Below are 20,707 nucleotides of genomic sequence, written 5' to 3' on the forward strand. Positions count from 1 at the left end.
GGGTGGGGCTCTTCAGTGCTTGCCCCTCTCTGCATGCCAAACCAGCAATGTTTCTGTAGAGCCTTTTGGCCTTTGCATCAGTCCTCACCATAGCATGTGTCTGTTGAGCTTTCTTGTTGGCTGTTGCCCTGGTATGTTGCATTTAAACTGTGTTTACATTTTGCAGGATGTGTAAACAAGAAATATTAATTTTGCTTCTTGAGCTAAAGTGCTTTTGATTTAAGAACATGTCATTCCCTCACTGACCTGACATGGAAACCCAACCATTTGGATGAGCTCTTATTTACAGGGCTTCCTTGAAAATGAGCATTAGGTGCTTAAAACAGTCCCTGCCAAACTACAGTGGCTGTTGTAAAGAGCTCTTCTCCCTGTGCCCGGCCCAGCATGTTCCTTTTCTTCTGCTCAGATGGTGCTGCTGTCTTGGGATTCCTCCCAGAACACTCCTAGTTTTCTTCCCCAGCATTAGCTCCCATCCACAGCTGCTATTTGTATCTAGCATGAGCTCTGCACCTTTCCAAAAACCCCTTGCTGCTGATAAATCCCAGAAACTGGGATGTTGGTGTTCTTGCTGTAGAGACCAAGTGAGGAGAGCTCCTCCTCCTCTGAGAGAATTTGTTCAATGGCTGCAAGTTTCTGTGGGACAGCAACATGCCTCTGGAAAGGCTTTTAATTTGCCATCACCACCTTGCAGTGATGTTTTCTGAGACTGAGAGCCCTCCCAGGGGCTGGCAGCGATGGGAAATCACCCTTTCTTACCTGAGTCCATTGCCCCATGAGTTAATAAGGTCCAAAATTCCTGCTAGGGTAGAGGCCAGTCTTCTGCACCCCGAAGGCTGTGATGAAGATGTTGAGGATGACTGTGATGAAGATGAGAGCTGTGGCAGCGTTGTTGAGTATGTTCAGGCGGGGTTGCTTTGCAATATCATTCAGGTTCAAACGAGCTGTGCAATACAGTGCAGAAAGTGAAGGGGGGTTGCAGACTGACTCCAAGTCCCCCTGCTCCTGCAAGCCCCCCCATCTGGTAAATGTTCATGGTGCCCCTGAGTGCTGGGGCCACAAAGCAGAGGGAATAATCACAAGAATGCTACAGGAGCCACATCTTGCTCTAAGATGACATAGAAGTCTGGAGCAGAGGAAAATACATCTTGTGTTGATTTTTTGGCAAAATTCTTTGTTTTGCTGTGGTGGTGCCATGGCCCTGCAATGGGTCAACCCTAGTTAGGAAAGTTACTGCTGCACAGTAGCCAGACACATGCCATGGTCCCCCAACACTGCCTGGCCATGGGACACGGGGGACAAGGGCAACAAAACTGTGCTTGCAATGAAAGGCCAGTTCTTCCCTGACAGCCAGATGTCACCTATGTGGTGACACAGCTATCAGCCCTGGCCACGCGAATGGGGTCAGTCCTGGCAATGGACATTGATGCCTTCAGACACAGCAATACCCTGGTCACCAGGGCTGTCTGGCCAATAAGCCATGCAAACAGTGGCCTGTTGTGGCCCCTTGTCCCCTTTTTCCTCTCAGCTGGCTCCCGCCATCAGAGCTGCCACCAGGAAAAGCTGTGGTGTGTGTGACAGGGGGAGGAACATGTCACAGATTTTCCAAAGCCTCCAATCTTCTGTCCCCCATAAAAACCCATGTAGGATATTCAGGAAAATGCAGCACTTTGCAGGTTTTTAATACTGGGAATCTTTTGGAGACTGAAATACAGCAACTCCTGTATCAGATGGAGCACTGAGCAAGCACCAGCAAACCAATGCTGGTGTTAATGTACTGTCTGTAGGCCACTATGAAAACTGGGGGATTGGTTAAATGTGAGGTAAATACAGGGAATGCCTCTGCCAAAATTGTTATGTCCCAGATGAAGTAAGATATAAAACACCACTAAAATGTGTCTGCAAGAGCTGCATGAAGGAGCACATAACAGTAGGGGCAGCAAGAGGTTCATCTTGGCCAAATCCCCACTCTTTCACTGGGACAGGGGGTCAGCAATGGGAAAGTGAAGGAAGAGTTGTGTTCAGAGATGTGCAAACAAGAAACAACCCACCCACCATTCTGAGTAACACTGACCACCCCTCCACCCACATCCAGCTCTGCATGGAGCCAGAGGGGAATGGTTTGGGGGAAGAAGCTTTTCCCTTCCACCCCCACACCAGCCCATCTGCAGGGCACCCTGCCCCTGCCCACACGCCTCGGTGGCCACCTTACCAGTGATGATCAGGAGAATCCCAATCATCACCTGGAAGAAGAGGGAGATGCTGATGAGCACGATGAGGGTGGCATAGTACTGGAAGGATGTCCCCTGCTCCAGCACAGCTTTGAGCTGGGTGACATTGGCCATGAAGAGTGCTACGTCCAGCATGCTCTCTGCCACGCTCTTCTTGGTGGCGTAGTGGTTGATGTTCATGGGCCCGTTGACCCGGAGGTGAGGATTCATGCCCTGGGGAAACAGGAGGAATCACTAAACCAACAGACACATCTGTGTCCAGTGGAATGCTGTCTTCTCCCTAGAAAAAAAGCCTGGGAAAGAGTCAAAGTTGCACATTTTAAAAGTCTTGAGAGTAGCCAGCTTCCTCTTACAGTTGCCTCATGGTATTGTGAGAGACAACTGCTCACTTTGAAAATGTAAAAAATTTATTAAATCTTAACAAAAATACAGCAAAGGAAATACATAAGGGAAAAGCTGCAGCACTGGGAACTGCTACACCACATATCCAGTTCATCTTCAAGATGGAGCTCAGTCTTTTATACCCTGGGGGTTGCATCAGCCAGCCCTGGCCCCTCCCAAAGTCTGTCAGTCAGCTCTTCTGTGCCATTTATCTGTGGAGATTGCTTTCTTGTCCCTGGAGTGGAGGTCAGGTGTTGCCATGCTGCTCCCCCTAAGCACCAAGCTTTTCCATTCCCAACTGCTCCATGCAAGGGACACATGTGCAGCCTTCTTTCACCTGTCCTAGACAACCCAGGCTGTTTGATGGTCACACTAGAAGGGGGAAAAGGTAACTATGGGGAGACCAGAGGACATCTAAACTACAATAACATAACTCTACATCACTAAAGCTTTTCTTAATATTCACACAATAGTTATATTTTAATTGCAAGAGCCAATCATTATCCATCTATAATAGTATTAATAGGCACAAGATACTTGCTGTGATCAAGAGCTCAGCAAGGCTAAAAAAAAAAACAACGTATATTTGTGGAAAGCAAGCTTGTACAGAGTTACAATAATGCAGATTATCCAAAAGCCAGGGATTTTGCAAGGAATATTAAATTCTCTTCCTTCAGGACATAGACAAGACTCAAACTTACAGGGGATTAGAGACAGATCTTCTCTTTGGGTTGGGTGTTGTTTTTACCAATGATCAAGGTTGAAGATCATTGGTAAACAATGGCAAGAGTGGCTTTCTTTGATTTGGGAAGGCAGGAACAAAGCCAGTGATCCTGGGAGAGCAGTGTATGTGGGGTGTGTGTGATGCTGAAATTGGGGTGAATTTTGGAAGGGGGTTGTGGCCCTGGTCTAGTGGTCACCCTGATGTGACAAGGACACTTATGACTACGTGAGTAAGAAAGGCTGTGTCTGTTTTGAGCTATTTGTGAACTGTGATCCCTAACAAAGGGGTATCTTGGGATAGGAAAGGGCTTTTGGTTTGGTTGGGGTTTTTTTAAATGATAGCTCAAAGGATTTAGTTCTTACAGTTTGTGACAGTGACATTCTTGTGGTTACTTGGCTCCTTTGCAAAGCCTATATTTCTTGCTCTGGAAGGTAGAAGGTGAAAGATACTGGAAGGAAGTAAAAGTAGAAGTCTAAAGAACTGCTAAAAACTCCAAGGCTGTGTGTAGGTGTTTGAGACTTAAATATTACAGTGTGGTATCAGGGGCAGAATAGAAGCATCTTTGAAAAAGGAGGGCAGTAAAAGATTATGTTCTGTGAATGCATTTAAAAAAGCTGTCTTGAGGGACTGCTCCCCCTTAGATAGCTTAAAAACATGTGATCCTTTTGGAACAGAGAGGAACTAATACCAAATTGTGCAGGGTTGGTGATTTGATCCCTCTCATGTGCTGTTTTCCTTATTCCTGAAGAATCAGCCCCCCTCCTTGCAGCATCACAAGGCTGAGCATTGATAGTTTATCTCTGTGTAATGATGAGTTAAGGGTTTGAGAACAAGGGCCCTGTACAAACAGGGCAGAGCTGCTGGTAAATGAGTGACTGGTACCAGGAGGCTGAGACATCTGTTTCTGGCTGCTTACATGGACAAAAATAAAGCAAATCAGGAGCTCTTGTTGAATAAAAACACTTCCTTCTTTTGAGCCGCCTTTGAGCTTCCTTTACCTGGAGTGTGAAATGGGGCAGAGTTGCAACATCCTGAGCTCTGTGTCCCAGGAAAATACACAGCTTTGACATGGACATTTCTCACAGGGATGAGTGTGAGGGCATGTTCCCATCTGGGACATGAAAACACAGTCAGGTGCTTCTCTCCTGTGTGGAGTAACTGGAACTGGAAAACCTTCACCATGGAAAAGGTGTGACTCCAAATTCAAAGTTCTGTCAGTTCAGGCAGATCCAGAAGGATCTCCAGAAGGATAATGGATGATGGAAGTTGGACACTAAACTTGAATCTGGGTAGCTGAAGATTTGTGAAGGGCAGCCCCCAAACACCCACCTGGCTACAGCCTCCTCTCAGGCAGCTCTAGAGAATTTTAAGGTCCCTCCTGAGCCTCCTCTTCTCCAGGCTGAACAGCCCCAGCTCCTTCAGCCACTCCTCATCAGATTTGTGCTCTAGTCCCTTCACCAGTTTCATGGCTCTTCTCTTGGCACACTCCAGCACGTGGCACATGACTCCTTATGATGCAGGGAAAAGTAACAGATCCAGGGGTTTTATGGATTTGGCCCTCAGTGTTCCATCTGGTCCAGCAGCAAAGAATGAAAGCCTGATGTCTCAAATAAGGAGAGGCTTAGACAAACCAGGAGTCTTCAGAAACCTGGAATTTGGGTTAATGCTGGTGGAGGGATTTGCTTGGGATGCTGGTGCCATAACTGTCACCTGTGAACCACTGTGTGTGGGGTGTGAATGCATGGCTGTGACACCTTTTTTTGAGCTGCCAAAATGCACACAAAGCTTTCCAAAGACCATTTCTGCTTTTGCTTTCTTTAAAGTTCAGTTCTATAAGTTCCTGCAGCTCAGGATCTGATTCAGAAGCAGGTTGGGTTCCCCTGGAGGAGGATTGGGGAGATTCAGTCATTCCCTTCTGGCAAACAGAGCCCTAAGTGGAGTCATAGGACATACCTGAAGCTCACCAAAGTGATTTATGCCACCAGGCTAGAGCTGGTGACTTTGTAGTCACTTGGAAAGGATTCCCCTTAGGAAAGCGAAGATTATTGCCTTCTCTGTAAAGAAAAGAGCTGGGTCTGGCAGTCACACACCAAGCCCATCTTGAAAGCCTGGCTGCAGAGCCAGCACATCTGCTGGAAACAGCACTTTAGTCCCAAGAGGGGGCTCTATCACTATTGCCCACTTACTAAGAGTAGGGAAATTAGGACCTGAACAATTCCATCCCAATCATACAGCAGTCCTGGATGATGGTGTTGGAGCTGCTTTTCTGGGTCCTGTTTCTGGATGTTTTGTCTTTCCCTATGAGGCAGCCTCTCTCCCTGCAAGGATCCTGCTGGCTTCAGTCTGACCCCTTTCCTTTTTCTCTTGTGTAAACAGATCCCCTCAGGGGCTGAGTGAGGCACCCATCTATGTTTTCTAAGTCAAAGGCTTAATTCTTACTCAAAAGTGTGTGCACACACACACAGAGATATTCAATTCCCACTTCTACTGTTATTTTTAATTTTTGCAGGAATTTTTATGGGAAGAAAGGTCAATATGATGCAAAAAAAAAAAAAGATTTTAAAAAATTTCTTTTTCAACTTTTCCTCTGGTTTTGCTGTAGGGAGCTCTCAGGTCCCCAGGCCTGTGAAATCAGACTCTAGTACCAGAAGGTATGCTAAGCTTCACAGCTCACTGAAACTACCTGAAAAATTGCCACTAAAATGAATTTTCAAGAGAAATTCTTTGGGATTCTCATGCATTTATTTTTACAAGAAATAGCTCCTCCCTTCTGTAAACTTTTGGATGAGCTTCATCTAAATCTTTCTTTCAAAGCTGGCAGATTTTGGGTCAAGGGGAGCACCAACATTTTCAAAAATTTCTTGGACAATTTCTACAAAATCTACAGTTTACTTGTCACATTTTTCAGATTAGGGGGGAAAAAGAATTAGAGAGCAGATCTAATTACAAATCTCTGTGTACTTTGTGGGGTTTGTGACCCTATCCCCAGGGGAGAACAGCCTGAAAGAGGCAGTGGAACAGCATGAGGCTCCCAAGCATAAGAATGATAATCTTTATGGAAGCACTCTGTCAGAGGGTGATATCTGAGTGGGAGCTGTATTATTGGCCATTCCTTCCAAGGGAAATGCTGGAGAATGCCAAAGAAAACAGACACAAATGCAGGCCCTGCTCTCAGAGGGGTGAACACAGAGATGGCCACCATGGGGATCCCAGCCATGAACAGCCAGCCACACACAGCATCAGGCACCAGGGAAAACCTAGGGAATGTTTCCCCACCTTTGGCCAGTCAGCAGCTTTAGAAATACTTTGTAAGCATTGGCTGATGGAGGTGAACGCACGCTGACAGTCACCATCACCTTGCAGAGCAGGAGAGGAGCACAGTCCTCTTTCCATGGGAAGGAAGCAGAGGGATTAAAGCCTGGCCCTCAATCAATGCTTCTGCTTCTAAGGGCACAGTTATTAGCTGCTCTCCTTCACCAGGGGAGCTCACTCCCTGCAGCTCCTGACCATTTCACCCGGGGTGAAGGGAGCAAATTTTAACATTTTTAGCCAACGTGCTCAGGCACAGAGAGCAGCAGTGCTGGGAAGAGCAAGGATTACCTGCTCCCCTGATGGGTTGGGATTCCTTTGCAGAGTTTTGTGTGGCAGCTCATGGCTCTGTGCACAGCCACACGTGTGCAAGAGAAGATACAGCCAAGGAGCACTTTGGTCTGTACCGACTATATTGTGAATTTGGTGAGGCAAAGGCTGTCTTTCTCCAGTTTGGCACAACAGCAAGAATCCTGGCTGCTTTCCATGAACAGAAGAAATAGTAAACCTCATCATAGATACTGCAGGCAGAAGGAAAACTGAGTGTTCAGGGCCAGTCCCCCCTCCTCCGCCTCTGTGGAGGCTCTTGGCTAGTCCAGTTGTGCTTAGAGATTTTTTCATTTTAATACAGCCATCTGTTCTGCTCACCAGGGGTCCTGTTTGAGGCCAAGCGTTGTGTTGCCTTCAGTTCATATTGTGTAAATCCCAGAAAATAAATCTGAGGTGCTCTCCTATTGTCCCTCCCCGTGTATCAGACTGGTCCTGATGGAGATCTATCCCTGAGGTGTCCTTACACTTCTGTGACAGGTCACTGCTGAGTTTAACAGAGAACCCATTGACACCAACTGTTTGGATGAGAGTTCTCCAGCCAAAATGTGACTTCCAGGAGCTGGGAGCCAGTTCCTCTTCAGAAGGGGAAGCCTAGGCAGGTGGCAGGCATGGATTCCATGGACTTGACAAGCATTGCTCATGTTCTGTGGTCTACCAAACTTTCCATTTGCTTTGTCTGCCTCCTGTGTTTCACCTCATACCTGAAAGTAAACCTGCTGAGGTCTCTTGGGCAGAGAGGTCACACAGTGCTGTGTAGGAGTGTGTTTTTCGTTGATGGAGTGACAAAACTATTTTTTGTTTCTTTGAAAGAGAAAGAAGCTTAGAAGTTTAGGGTTTTTTAATTTTATTCTATAAGCTTAAAGGACTTTAAACTTAAGGATAGCTAATTGGATAGAAGCTAAAAAGTTTCACTTGAGCAATTAACTAGAAAGGGACTTGAACAAAGAAACTAACTTTTTTTTAAGGTGTTTTACTAAAAGCAAGAATGTCTAGCACCTAGCTGGGTTTTTCTGTTTGTTATTTTGCCTTTTATTAAACCTTTTTGTTTCCAACACTGCAACAGAAGCCATCCTGCTAAGTTTTAGCCCTCCAAGAGTAGCTAAGATATCTTAAGTGCGTTATAAGCCTCCAAGACCTAACTCAAAAAATTCACTCCAACAGTGCAGCACTGAGGCCCCTCATCCTCGAGTCGAGGGGTGCCAAAGGTGTCACTCAAGGATGAAGGTGCCGCTGGGTGACACTGCCAGCAGAGCCTGTCCAACTTCCCCAGCCGAAAGGGGGACTACAGCGCTCTCTGTTCCCACCACAGCTCCGGGAGGGAGGCAGCCAGGGCAGGACGCTGGCAGCGGAACCCAGCCCCGGGTGGAGCTGCGGGCTGGCAGTGGAGGGGAAGCGGGGCCGTGCCTGCGGCAGCGGGGGAGACTCGGGGCAGCGCAGCCCCGGAGGGCCGGGCGCAATCAGTGCCCCTGCCCCGGGCTGGCACCGTTCTCTGTGCCCCTGCCCTGGCCTGGCACCGCTCTCTGTGCCCCTGTACTGGGCTGGCACCGCTCTCTGTGCCCCTGCTCTAGGCTGGGCTCTCTGTGCCCCTGTACTGGGCTGGCACCGCTCTCTGTGCCCCTGTACTGGGCTGGGCACCCTCCGTGCCCCTGCCCTGGCCTGGCACCGCTCTCTGTGCCCCTGCCCTAGGCTGGGCTCTCTCCGTGCCCCTGTCCTGGGCTGGCACCGCTCTCTGTGCCCCTCTCCTGGGCTGGGCACCCTCCGTGCCCCTGTCCTGGGCTGGCACCGCTCTCTGTGCCCCTCCCCTAGGCTGGGCTCTCTCCGTGCCCCTGCCCTGGGCTGGCACCGCTCTCGGCTCCACGCTCGGCTCCGCTCCGTGCCCGGCTGCGGCGCTGCAGGCTGCAGAGCCCGGCTTGTCGCATGGAGTGTGCATGCTCTGCTCCTCATCTCTGCCTTTCTCTGCTCCTCCTCAGCTCTCATTCATCCCGCAGACCCTCTCTGCCCGTCTGCATTTTCAGTTCAGCTTCTCCTCTTTTCCTTTCTTCTCTCCTTTTCCGCTCCCTTCTCGCCCTGTGCCTTTTGCCTTGTCTGTCTCTCACGCTTTTTCCTGCTATTGAGCTCTTCAGCTTCATTCACCTCTTTCCTGGGTTGCTGTCTCCTTGTTCTCCCCACTCCTCTCCCTCTCTGGCACTCTGTGCTGCTGTCTGGCAAGTTTCTTGGATCTGTTCGCTCTGACGCCACTCAAGGCTTCCTATGCTACAGGGCAACATAAATTATGTATCACTCAAAGAGCTGCCTTACCAAATCTATATTAAACTCCCTTGTTAAGTGTATTTATGATACTGAATTGGAGGGATCCAGGAATCGACTGGCAGGCTGCAGGGCTGAGCTGGAACACAAGATAATTTTTCTTTTCCGGTAGCTGGGGTGAGGACAAGGTGGGAAGGGTGGTGGCAGTGCTGGAGAAGCCTTCATCCATAGATTAGGAGCAGTTTGTGAGTTTGGGGCTCAAGAATTGAGCCAATTGGCACCAGCAATCACAATGTGCTGATGCATGAGCTCTAATTGTTGAACAGAAGCAATTGGGTGTGTATGTGTATGGGGGGGACAGCTCTTTGAATATATGGAACTGGGAGTGCACTCAAAAGGATTAGTGGGAACAATTATTTCCAAAGTCAAGATAGAGAAGCTGGAGCCTATTCAAGTCACCAGTGTTTCATCCCAGTGTTTTTGGGGAGGAAAAAAAAAAAAAGAGGGCAGGGGAAGACTAAAAACAGCTTTAGAAGAAAAAAATCAAAGTAGGTTAGCAGAGAAAATGAGTTTATAAAAAATGGAAGAGCAGCTGGGAGGCACAACAGTAACTACTGCATTGTGCTTACAAAGCTAAACACGTTAAGATGAATAAATCCCTAAGCTGGATGGCTTATGGCCCAAAATATTAAGAAAAGCTGGGTCTGATTGCAGGCTGCTGCCAGATCCAAAGAGCAAATGTGATCATATAAATCATTTTAATTCAAAACATTCATAAAGCAAGGTCCTAAAACTGAGCTCCTTCCAAGTCTAAGTGTGTTTGTATCCAATGTTGAGGGGTCAGGTTGATTTCTAAAACTGAGAGAACATAGTAACAGCTGTACTGGCTCAGACTAGAGGTCCAGTTCCCCTCTGACTGTGGTTTGTAGCAGATGTTCAAGGAGGGGAAAAGAAAAAATTCAGAATGGGACAAGCATATAGCAATGGTCCCTTGTGACCTGTAACTCTGTATTTAGAGCTGCTCCAGCCCTGGCCTGGTGTTGCTTTTCATGTGAGGTAGCCCAAGGTTAATTTGTCATTTGCCAGGTGGCTCAGGGCATCCTGGATTTTAGTTTTCCCTATCTGCAAATTATCAGGAATCCTCAAATGGGTGATGTGTGGGGTGAGAGAGATGGGTAAGATCTCCTGCAGAAGTGCAATATGTTCCTGTGTTGTGAGCATAACCCACCTGGGCTGAATTCATCAGGCAGGGAAGCCCCTGAAGCTGATTAAATCACGTAGGTGATTTTCTCATTCCCAAGGAGCTCAGGTTCATCTGCACCTTTTGATCTGTCCATGCCCCTGGCCACCCTCTGAGTGCTTCCCACAGCAAGGAAGCTGTGTGAATCCAGGTGGAAAGAGGGAAGAACATGGCTGAGGGTTTTGACAGAGCTGACATCCATGAGCAGTGGGATTGGGGGTTCTGCTCTCTCACATGCACATGCCACACACACCATGGACACATGGACACCACAGGCCGTGGACACTTGCCACAGAGAGCTGCCTCATCTCCTTCTCAGGAATCCTCAAATGGGGACTGAGAGAGCTCATCTATGCAAGACAGCTCTTGGACATGTCAGTGGTAGCTCTGAAAGGCTCTGCCAGTCTGGTGGGAAACCTTTATAGGGTCAGAGTTACAAAGCAGTGGAAATTGTGGGGGGACAGAATGTAAGAGAAGAGAGATGGTGCAGAAGGCAATCTCACCCCTGAGGAGTTGCAGCTGTAGCAATTACCAAGGATTAGGAACAGGCCTGCCCTTAAGAGGCCACAGCTGTGTCCAATAAGGATGAGTGCTATAAAAGAGTGGGTCAGGTGGTAGAGAAGAGAGTTGGAGTTTATTGACTGTGTAGTGAAGAAGAAGGAGTCAGTGCTGTGAGGAGCTGCCCATGAGACATCACCAAGAAGGTATGGAAGTTTTGTAATAAGAAGGCAACAGGAAATCACTCAGTAAAATGCCTTGGAGGCACTGAGGTGTTCCCTTCTAAGCAGCAGAGGTTGAGCTTTTGTGCCTCTGAGCCTGTAAGCAGGTTAAGTAGTCAGTACCATGGCTCTTTGCTCCTCTCAGCTCTCAGGAAGAATTGCCACTGCAGTTCAGGTCAAGAAGGAGCTGCCACAGTTGCAGAGGCAGGGGATGTCCTATCCCTCCATGTGTCCCACAAGGAGGGGATGTTTCTATTTTCAGAATCAAGTGGCACCCAGGCTCCTCATTTCATCATGGGTGTCCTGTTCTGACAGGCAGAACACTTGCTTAGGAGCACACGGGCAGCCTGCAACAGAAGTAACCCAGAATCTGATCCAGTTTTCTGACAGATGCAGCATTGCCTCCCTTCTGCAGCTTCCTGACTCCTGGCTCACTGTTGGAACCAAAAGCCTCCCACTCTGCCTCTTCCTTTCCAATTTTCCTCTCTCATTGGTACCTTCAGTGTCTTTTGTTTGTGGGGGCACAGACATTGTTTTGGGGGTGCACAGGAAATGTTCAGGTTTCTCTGCAGTCTTGCTGCTCTTGACTGAAGTTACATGACACTGAACCAGCAGGAAAATCCAGATGGGGTTTTGTGCCAGAACCTGGATTTTTGGCCATATGAGACAGAAACCTGAAGCAGACAAAACCTTGAGACAGAATTGCCTCCCCATCAAAAGGCAAACACAAAACAAGAAAAGGGCTTCTAGTTTGTAGAACTGATATGAGAATAGACCATTAAGTTGTAAAAAAATGGAGTGTGGGGGGGAATAATTTAATTAGATGAATGGTTGGATGAGGCATGTTAACTGGGTCACCAAGGGAGCCCTTCTTATGTTCAGAATCAAAGAAAAATGCAACACAACATGCACTCAAACTCTTGGATACAGAAGGAAAATCTGAAATCAGCAGATCCAGTGCTGTGTTGCTTTATAAGGGTTTAGTAATTTGGAGGCTGGGCCAAGGCCCTGCCTTAGGATGCAGTACAGTAAAGCTCATGGGGGAGGGTTAAGGTGGTTCTAGAATGGAAGGTTTTCCCTGGTAATTAAAAATATTAGGTTTGGCTTCCCATTGTCTTCCTGGAGTCCTTTCAAGGGTGGGGTCATTCTGTTGTTTGAGTTTATAGCTTGCTGTATTGACAGGGTTCATAGGATGAGATTGTTGATGCTTTTTCTCCTCATCCTCCAGTCCAGCTTGATGGTGCTGTAAGAGCTAGGCATGCTAAGTTCAGGGCAGTGATTTAAAGGGTTATAAAAATGGTCTTTGGTGTAATCAGTACTTGAAACATAAATTGTGAGTTACTGTTGGGCAGAGATCAAAAGTGAAACAGCTGGTGGGCAGGGATATCTCCCACTTTGGAAAAATGGTGCTGGGGCTCCCCTGTTTAACTTCCACTGATTGTGGTGGAAGTTAAACAATTGAACCATTTATCTTTGTGCATCTCAGCCAAAGTTCAGCAATGATAAATTAAATTATACTCAAAAAATGTGGCCCTGGAAGCATCATCATTAAGATATTTTGTTATCCTGTGCCTCTGCTAATATACTAACAATTTTTTTCCAGTGGGTTATGAATTTGGATATAACTATGCCTAAAAAGGGTTATATGCCTTCTAGACAGGCATTCTAGGTTAGGAGGTATTGCAGAAGTGCATTGAATAATTTGGGAACTTCTCTGAGCAGTTGCACAGCAGGGATTGAAGTCTAAGGGCAAAGAGTTCAGAAACCATAATTCTTTGGTCTTCAAAGATGCTAAAGTAACTCATTCAAGGGAGTGCTGGAAGTACCCATACAGTAAAAGAAATGCAGCAACTTTAGAGTTCTCTCTCTCATTTTCCTTCCATTAATTTTCCATCAAATCCTAATTTTGTTTTAATGTTATGCTTTTGGTTTGCATTTTAAATAATACACAAGAGCCTGGACTAAGAAGGGACTGGAAGGTGACAATGAATATTGTTTACAGCAAAGCTTGGGAGGGGAACTGTGAAAAGAGCTGCTTCAGAAGTCATGCATGTAAAACTGGCCCTAATTAAATGTGATATATTTTTAAATGGTTGCTGTAGCCCTATATTGTGTTATTTTAAATATTGGATACAAACCACATGACACACATTCTTCCCATTAAACTTCTCCTCAGTAAAAACTCTTTCCTGCTTTAACACTGCATGTCCTGAATGTCAATTTTAGCCCCCTGAAGTCTTCAATTTTTCTTTTCTGCACTGCAGGAAGGACATTGCAGTAGGGCTTGGAGATGTTTTATGTTTTGGGCTCAGATTCTCCCACAGCTGATGCTGTGGCTGTTCAGTTTTATGTTAAAGGAACACTAAAGATCAGATTAGGGAGTGATATAGGAAAAAAAATTGGCCTTCACCTAAATTCTGTGCAACCTCACTTGCTTATAGCACACAAAATGCAAGCAGACATAAACCTCATTCTCATATTTCAGTTTTTAAAGCAGTGATTTAGAGCAATTGTGCTGTGGAAGAAGTGTTCTTGTATAGCCTTAAATGGTGAAGGTCTGCTTGTCCCAGATCTGGCAGAAAAAGGAGCCCACACCTTTGCTTTCTACCCCAGGTCACAGACAAAAAGGATGCCACAAAAAGGCTTTGGGTACCACATCTCAAGATGAGATAGTTTAAGTGAGCCAGGACATGGGGTTTGATGCTTCCAAAAGTGTGGAGGTCTTTCTAGATTTTGAATAGAAATTGGGTAGTAAGCATTGACGGGTTACTAAGAGAGCCCATGTGGCTGAAGCTGTGCTGTGAGGAGATCTGCAGACAGCAGATGTGTGGGGAGGAAGGTGGGATGGCTGGTTCCTGCTTCCTGCCTGGCCAGTGGAGCCTGGGTGGGTTTGTACCTGATCACAGCAGCAGGACACCAGACCTTGTTACTCACCCAGCATTCCAGACTCATGGAAGCAATAACTGATTTGTGAGATCAACAGTGATCTAACCATTAAGCTAAATGTTGATCCTTTTAATGAGCCTTACAGGGCTGGAACTTCTGGTATAACCAGGGGGAACTTCTCAGCCACAAGACCTTGTTCAGGCAGCTGTCCCAGGCAACAGTGGAGGAAAATACTGTCTCTGAAGAATCAGGCTGTCTGAGGCCTTACTAGTCACTTGGGAGGAGGTGGATGGAAATCAACTCCAATTGATTATGCTGACATTTGTAAGGTGTCACAGGAAGTGCTTTGCATGGGGGAAGCCAAAGCAACATTTAAGCAAATGGCTCTGGAATGGCCCTCTGCCTGCAGCTCCTCGAGGCAGGGATGTGTTTGCTGTGTGCCTGACTCCATGGCCAGCTGTGGGGAAGAAAATTCCAGCTCCAGTGGATCTGAGTGGGCAGCCCTGGGGTGTGGCTGTCTGTCCAGGGGTGCTGAATAAGAACTTCTATTGGCTTTGGATTTGGCATGCTTTCAGTACTTGTGTGGGCTTGAGGCAATCTTCTCTAGTGTAATTAATTAAGATTAATTTAATTAGAGTAAAAATAAATTAAGAGAATCAGTTGAGCTGGAGCTGTGGTTTGGTTGCTTTAGACAACCAAAATAATGCCTTTGAACCAGTTTCCTTGAATTAATCTCAAACAAGGAGTTTCCCTGTTCAATTTCCTTGCTGATAACAGAATTGTCTTCAGGAGGAAGAATGTTAGATTGTACATTGGAGGGGAACAAAATCCCCCCCAAACCAAACCCCATGCACACACACCCTGAGATAAGATAAATCCAGAACTACACGTGGTTATTGGGCACACCTGGTCCTTGTGAGATTAGTAAGTGATGTCTGAGGTTAGAGCAGCAGCTGTGGATGCCCAAAGAGAACGAAATCCTCACTGCTGACAAGGCAAAGGAGCTCAGAGGGACATCCAGATCTGTCACAGAGGTCACATCACTCAGATGTGTCACATCCTAATGTGGAAAGTGAGATGGAGCACTGAAACCATGGCCAGGAAAGAATTCAGGAATGGTCATTGTCTCTGGCTGTGCTGTCACTCCACTGCAGCTGCTGCTGTGGCACCTGCACTCCTGAATTTGTGTTCCCTTATCACTGACGCACTGCAGGGCTTGGCAGGTGATTCATGAGCCCTGATTCACACTCCATCCTGGGGGAAGTTTGCAGAAAAAGCTCTTATCTTTGGTGTCATGTGCATGTGAAAAAACACAACCCATGATCAGATTCTTTCTTAGCAGAAGTTTGCCTCATTGTGGCCTGCAAAGTTCTGCCTGGGAAGCTGGAATGGAGATTTTGCTCTGGAAATTTATGCACCATCCTGTCATTTCTCTCCGTGTGGTTTATCCACGTTATGGATTAACTAAAAAATCATTTAGTGACCCCTTGCTTGCTGCTGCTTCCAGTACAACTTGGTATAGCAAGACATCAGTTATGATAAATACCTTAAACACATGAACTGATTTAACTGAGTTTTGGTGGGGATTTTTTGGGGTTTTTTTTTGGGCGGGGGGGGGAAGTATATCCAGGGCAGAAAATCCCTGCAGCTTCTCCCCTTTTGAACAGTTTTTTTTTTGATGAAAGAGCCATGCAGTGCCAGCACAGTTGATGGCTTTGAAATGGCAACAAGAGCTGTGCTGGAGCATCTTCTGTTCTTAGACACCTGAACAAGAGTCACAGAGCTCTCTGAAGAGACAGGAAGGCCCATGTGTCAAAAGCTCTATTTCTGGAGCTGACATCTCTCATGCCAGGAGATTGTCACAGAATTGGCACCACTGTCCTGCTCTAACCCTTGAGCTGCTGCAGGATTTATCCATTGAGGCTCAGGGCCCAGCCAGACTCCACTGGCATTAATGGGACATGTAATTGATTTTGTGGTGGAGTAAAAGATCCATCCCACAGCCTTGTGAGTAGGAAAGCTCTGTTCCCTTAACAAGGAAGGAATCTGATGCCTGTAGTCCTGGAGCACCTCAGAGTGACCAGCCACTTTCCCAAGGCCAGCTTACACTGTCATTGTGCATGTTTACCTCCACAGTACAAACAAAAAAAGAGGTGTATTTATTGAGGGGTAAGAGGTGTATTTATTAAGGTCCAGGTCTCTGCCCAGAAACCAGTTTGGTTAGTCAGCTGGGTGTTGACAGGAGAGGGAAGGAAATCATTATGAGAGACTGCGTGGTAGGCACGATAATGAGCCATGTGGTTGGTACCAAACAATAGAGGCTTGTGTGGAGCCCAGGGAATGCAGAGATAATTTTACCTCTCCAAACAGGAGGGCATCAAGCTGTGCTTCTCTGCCTGGGAAGTAGGTCAAGAGGAAGTGCACTTTCAATTCATATTCATCTCATAATTATTTCACGTACTCAAGAACAGTATTTCTGTCAAGGGGAGGCTGCCTCTGTGGCCAGTCTCATGGAAGAGCAGTCCTCCCCTCAGAGCAGCAGCATCCATCAGCACTGCCTTCCACATGAGCTCTCCCTGCACTTGTGCTGTCAGTCCTGACCTTGCTGAGCTCCACGGTCACTCCTGGCATCACCATCAGTGGATCCAGGGTGCCACATCCCAGCACCACTTTACACTTGCCAGGAGAACTTGGAGATGTCATTGATGGCTGCTCCTGTGCTAATGTCACCCTTAGAGGTCATCAGGTCCAACCCTCTGCTCAAAACCTGGCCAAGTGTGGAGATACCTGAAGTTCCTCGGGGTCATATCACTGAGGTGTTAAATGGGTGGAGTCTCCAAAACCTCTCTGAGCAACCCACTGCAATGTTTGACTACTATCAGAGATTATTTTTCCTCTGAGAGGTCTCAAAGGTGTGTTTTAGAGATGGATGCCAAAGGTTAAGTAAGGATAAATCTATATTAGACTGGGCAGAGAACAAGAGTTCTGCAGTGAGCCACAGTACCTGCTCTTGTTTTTTGGGTTTATAAGAACCAATACATATACCTTGCATGATACATCTACATCTCTCTAGATTTATATTTCTGAAGTGAGAGACAGTCTTTACTAGGAAAAAAAGTCAAATAGTTATGTTCAAAGTAAATTTTTCCCATAATTTGAAGGAATGTGTAAAGGAGCACTGAGTAGGAAAAAAAAAAAAAAGGCAGCTAAGCTTAGAAAATGATGACAATGTGACAACTCTAATTTAGCATTCAACTGTAGAGGAGTGTAAACATGAGATTAAATACAGCCACTCTAATTTGACAAATCTTCTGTTGTTTACTGAAAAACAATAGACATAGGGTGGAAGATGCTACTGTTGAAAAGCACTTTTCTTTCAAGCTGCAGTGCATCATCTCCACATATGCCAGTTACTAAGGTTTCCTTGAAAAAGTGACCTAATTTTTAAAAAAAAATTGCCAGTACCACAGAAAACCAAAACTGCTACACCAAATTGTGTATGTTCCAGATCTCTTTCTGTAGTAAAATATTTAGTAGCTAGTTGTAGTCTCTGTCCCAGTTAAACCTTTTTTTTTTTCTTTTCATAAAACCTTGTTGGTTTCACCATAACTGAGAAATAGTTGCAGTGTCATTTCAGCATCATGTTTCCAAGATAACTAAATTGACCTCCAGACTATGTGGGTGTCATTTTCATCTGGAAAGAGATTTGAAACTTTAAAATCAGCTAGGAAAGGAGGCTAGGGTTGATGGAAAACAATAAACTTTTTTTATTCCTGCACTGGAATTACTTCTCCTGTTGCATTATACATGAAACACAAAACTCAGCTCTTGCATCAGTTATGTGGCCTGAAGGAGCAGTAGCACACCTGGGATGAAGAAGTCTTGTCCTGAGGTTTACAATTGTCATTTTCCTCCTGACAGGTCCATGTTTGCTGCATATCCCAAACCCTTGATTCCTTCTGCTGTGTTTCTAATTTTTTCCTGGCTACTAGCCATTTTTACCTGGTTTGTGCACCATTTTATTTCCCCACAAATAGCAGCATTAAAATCAAGTAAATAGCTATAATGTTGGAGCAAAGTTTCTATAATGTTTGTTATGTATACTGCCCTAAACGTTCTCTTCCTTTCTTTCTCTTCCCTCATGCTATTGCAGTCAACTTCATTTAGAGAGGGAAAATAGGGGAAAAAACCCAACCAAACAAAAAATCCCTGCCACCCAGAAAACAAAACCTGTTCTGCTTATGTGTAGCTGGATGTTTCTTTTGTTGTGTGTTATCATACTTGCCTTCAAGCAAAAACAAAACAAATGAACCCAAAAACAACAAAAAAGAAACAACAATCCAAAAAATCTATCAAGAAACAGCTTCATCTTCCTTCCACATTTTTGCTTAATCAGTGCTCAGTTGTAATCAGGACTCTTAATTTCATAATCATTAGCACTTTCAGTTCTGGTGAACTGCATCATCCCTTCCACTTGCCCTTTGCTTCCTTGTCATTCTCAGACACAGCATGCAACAGGAGGGAGGAGCATGGATGGGCAGCTCCATCCCTCTGCTCTCAGGTGTTTAGGGGACACTACACCTTTTCCATCTTTCACCAAGGTATTCCTAAAACTCCGGGAAGCTCAGGATCCCAAGGTCAAAGCAGCTCCACTAACAGCACAGTTAGTTATCACTGCTGTTAATAAAGCACAGGCTTCTGAAAAGTTTAATAGGGATGAGTGAGTGAGTACTTGGTATTTTTGTGCTTATTAAAACTTCTAGACTTTTTAATCTCATTTTCCCAGTAGCCTCTCTTTGCTTTGGTAATAATGCCTAAAACGTATTTCCAATAATTTTCAAACTGAGTAGGGCTGGTTAATTCCTAGAAAAGAGACTGCCTGTGCAAGCTTAGTAGTTCCTGGTAATGACTCTGTAATTTGACTAAATGAGAACAGGATCTGAACCCTAGTCCAGCATATTCTGAAGAGACATTGAAAATAATCTCATTTTTCATGTTTGGATGTTAAATGAAGGATTTTCCATCTTCTGTCTTGTCTAAGGAAAGACACAAGATTTACTTTCTAGTCTGTTTTCTGTATCTCTGCCCAGTCTTGTGTGTGATGCTCCCCATGGCCTATTTTGCAAAGCAACCAAGAAAATGATGAATGGACGTGTTTGGGAAGAGAAGCTTGGACAGAAGTTGTGAGATCTAGACAGGAAAAAGTGAATGAAAACTGGAAATTATTCTAGGAAACTTTACTAGATGACTAAAAACCACAATTTCATAATCATGAACAAGGACATCTTTGGTTAGTGGCACCTCCTTTTAAAGTGAGGAAGCAGAGGCAGCTATTAAAAATATCTCAGATAAATGGGGAAGAGGAGAAGAAAGAGGAAGGAGGCAGCAATTATGTAAATTAGAGCCTGTGGAAATATAAAGAAGGGAAAGACTTGAAAGGGAGCAAAAGAAGCCTCTACCTCGCAGCCTAAGGACAGCAAGGCATTCTAAAGGGTAACAGCAATAAAATGATTTCTAACAGTTGTATGGCTCACTTGCTTAGCAGGAGATGGTGAAAGTCTTAATGATTCAGGAACAGCAGAAATATTCAGTAGTTCCCTTTTGTGTTTAAAGAGAATTGGGATGTTGCAATCAGACATCACAGGGAATGCAGAAACACTTTCCAGCCCTTACAAATGGCCATGAAAGATGAAAACCAGCAGCCATAAAGAATAAAAAAAATAAATAAACCCCAGCATGCCTAAACAGCATCAGATAAGCAAAAGAGCTGTGTGAGGAGCACAGCTTTCTCTTGCTAACTTTTAATAAGTCTTTGAGCAGTAAGCAAACTTCTGAGCCTAGAGGGGAGTTACCACAAAGAGAGGCAAAACAAGATGGCCTCAGTAGCCCTGGCTCAGCTTCTTTGATGGCAGAGGGCAAATAATGAGAAAGTTTGACATGGGATTCAACTAGCAGAGCAGGAAAGGGAATAGACAATATTGTGCCCAGTGTAAAGTGAGGTTTGACTTTTTGTGCATTTTTTTTTGTTGTTGTTTCAGAGAATATTATTTGAAAATATCGGTTGTGTTAAATGATATCCTGTCAGATTTATTGCCCTTTGCAGCCTTTAATGAGCCCCAGTGATGTGCTCTGCTGGCCAGAATTAGTTGGTGCCTTAGCTGGCTTTGGAACCTTTGGAACAGATGTTCAGTGCTAGAGCTGGAACCATCCAAAGGTGTTGACTGTCCTGAGGTAGTTCAGTATTTTTATCTGTGTCATTTTTGAGCCCAAAGATGGCTTGAAAGAAGTGTTATAAAAGACCCTTGCAGGCCTGGAGAATAGAATATGTGAGAGGCAGCCTGTGGCAGAGGCCATGAGGCTCCAAATATGGCTAAGGGGCAAGTGAAACTCATGCTGTTTAACAAAAATCTGTTCCTATTTATTTGTGGAGATAGGGAGGGCAAGAGGGGATTATTTAGCTTTGTGTGTCACAAAGTGAAACCAGCCTCAGCTGAGCCAGTATGAACAAGTAACTTGATTCTAATCAGCATGGCCATGTGCCAGGTGATTTTGCCAGGCCAGCTTGCATTGATATGGCATGGAATAATAAGGGTTACTCCAAGTATTTTTCATATCTGGTCTTTCTAATGGTTTCAAAGTACAA

The 20,707-nt window shown here is 45.5% G+C and overlaps 1 protein-coding gene across 2 annotated transcripts in view; it reads right to left on the bottom strand.

The window, feature by feature from the left end:
• NINJ2 (ninjurin 2) overlaps nt 1–20,707 on the bottom strand; it is a 50,451-nt gene that overhangs the window by 6,099 nt on the left and 23,645 nt on the right. For both annotated transcript variants that reach the window (XM_018919770.3, XM_018919771.3), the window contains exons 2-3: nt 2,210–2,441; nt 757–941 (exon numbers count right to left, since the gene is read on the bottom strand). In XM_018919770.3, coding sequence (XP_018775315.1) covers nt 778–941; nt 2,210–2,441 — 396 coding nt within the window. In that variant the 3' untranslated portion in view covers nt 757–777. The remainder of the gene's footprint in view (nt 1–756; nt 942–2,209; nt 2,442–20,707) is intronic.

The sequence above is a fragment of the Serinus canaria genome, chromosome 1A (assembly GCF_022539315.1).
Source record: "Serinus canaria isolate serCan28SL12 chromosome 1A, serCan2020, whole genome shotgun sequence".
Taxonomy (NCBI): domain Eukaryota; kingdom Metazoa; phylum Chordata; class Aves; order Passeriformes; family Fringillidae; genus Serinus; species Serinus canaria.